We start from the raw sequence: 1,282 nt of genomic DNA, 5'->3' as shown, positions 1-1,282 counted from the left end.
GGGAAATGAATATTTAGCAATGGACCTACCGCACTATTGGATTTATATTGATAATTTTAAATTGGAAAAAAAGCTCCAACAACCTCTAATCACTGTTATATACGTCTGCAAGTCCACGAGCTTAATTTGATGATTAATTATTAAGCATGAGTTCCACAACGCAATTAACAACCTTTTTTTTTCCCCTTATTCTAACGAATTCTTTTATTTTATTTTATTTTATTATGATAAGGTGCTTAGCAATGATCGTTACAAGAGTGTGCTTCACCGAGCAGTTGTGAACAGTGATAAAGAACGAATATCTATACCGACGTTCTATTGTCCTTCACCGGATGCTGTCATCGGGCCTCCAAAGGAGCTAGTCGACGACGAGCATCCTGCAGTCTATAGAGATTTTACATACGGTGAATACTATGAGAAGTTTTGGAACAAGGGACTTCTAGAAGAATGCTGCTTGGACTTGTTCAAGCCTTCTAATAATACAACCTAGAAAACATTATATGTATTCCCGATCAAACCATGTATTAATAAATTAGCGTTTCATTACTGTACCACATTAGAAAAAAAACAAAGATAATTAGCGTCTTGAAATAGAGTAATTGTGTTTGATAATGGTATATTAAACAGAATAATTATCTATTTATTATATATATTTAATTGACAATGGATAAGAAAAAATAAAATATAAAAAAATTATTTAATCAATATTGTAATACTAAATGAATTACAATATGCATTATAAAAGTAGATTTTGTTTCGGGCAATATTTTTCTAAGCTTCTACCGGTAGAATGAAGAAAACAATCAAATATTCGAACTATTATTTATCAGAAGAAAAGCAAGAGATCAGATCAATCGCAAATTTTTTCAATTTCCACTACTGCTCCAGCAAGATATGAACATCTGGTCAAAATAAAAATGCCAATCAATGGAAAATAAACAGAGACCGGCACTAGCTATCACTTGCTTAATTGCACGAAGGTTCCTGCCTTTCTTCGCTTTGTACTTGAAAATCTAGTGAAGCAAGGAATTGGCTGAGTAGTAATAGTAGGAAGAGAGATGATTCTAATATGAAAAATATCTGTGATTGTTAAGAGAAGAAGATAGTTGTTGTTTTCTAAGTCAAAACTGATAGGGTTATTTACTTAAAAAGATGAGATAATTTTAAAGCTAAGAGTTTTTTAAAAGATATTTTAGGAATAAAATATAATATATATTGTTTTTAAATAAATATTTTATTTGTACCTTCTATTTTGAAAATACATAAATTTATTTCAAAAACT

At 30.0% G+C, this 1,282-nt stretch overlaps 1 protein-coding gene across 1 annotated transcript in view; it reads left to right on the top strand.

Annotated features, from left to right (window-relative positions):
- The window catches only part of LOC105136845 (hyoscyamine 6-dioxygenase-like), a 2,881-nt gene extending 2,391 nt beyond the window's left edge, over positions 1–490 (top strand). The window contains exon 4 of the mRNA XM_011042338.1: positions 233–490. Coding sequence (XP_011040640.1) covers positions 233–490 — 258 coding nt within the window. The remainder of the gene's footprint in view (positions 1–232) is intronic.
- The last annotated feature ends 792 nt before the right edge of the window (positions 491–1,282 follow it).

This window comes from Populus euphratica, unplaced genomic scaffold (assembly GCF_000495115.2).
Source record: "Populus euphratica unplaced genomic scaffold, PopEup_1.0 scaffold62.1, whole genome shotgun sequence".
Taxonomy (NCBI): domain Eukaryota; kingdom Viridiplantae; phylum Streptophyta; class Magnoliopsida; order Malpighiales; family Salicaceae; genus Populus; species Populus euphratica.
The sequence above is the reverse complement of the archived record's forward strand: the minus strand, read 5'-3'. Positions and strand labels throughout refer to the sequence as shown.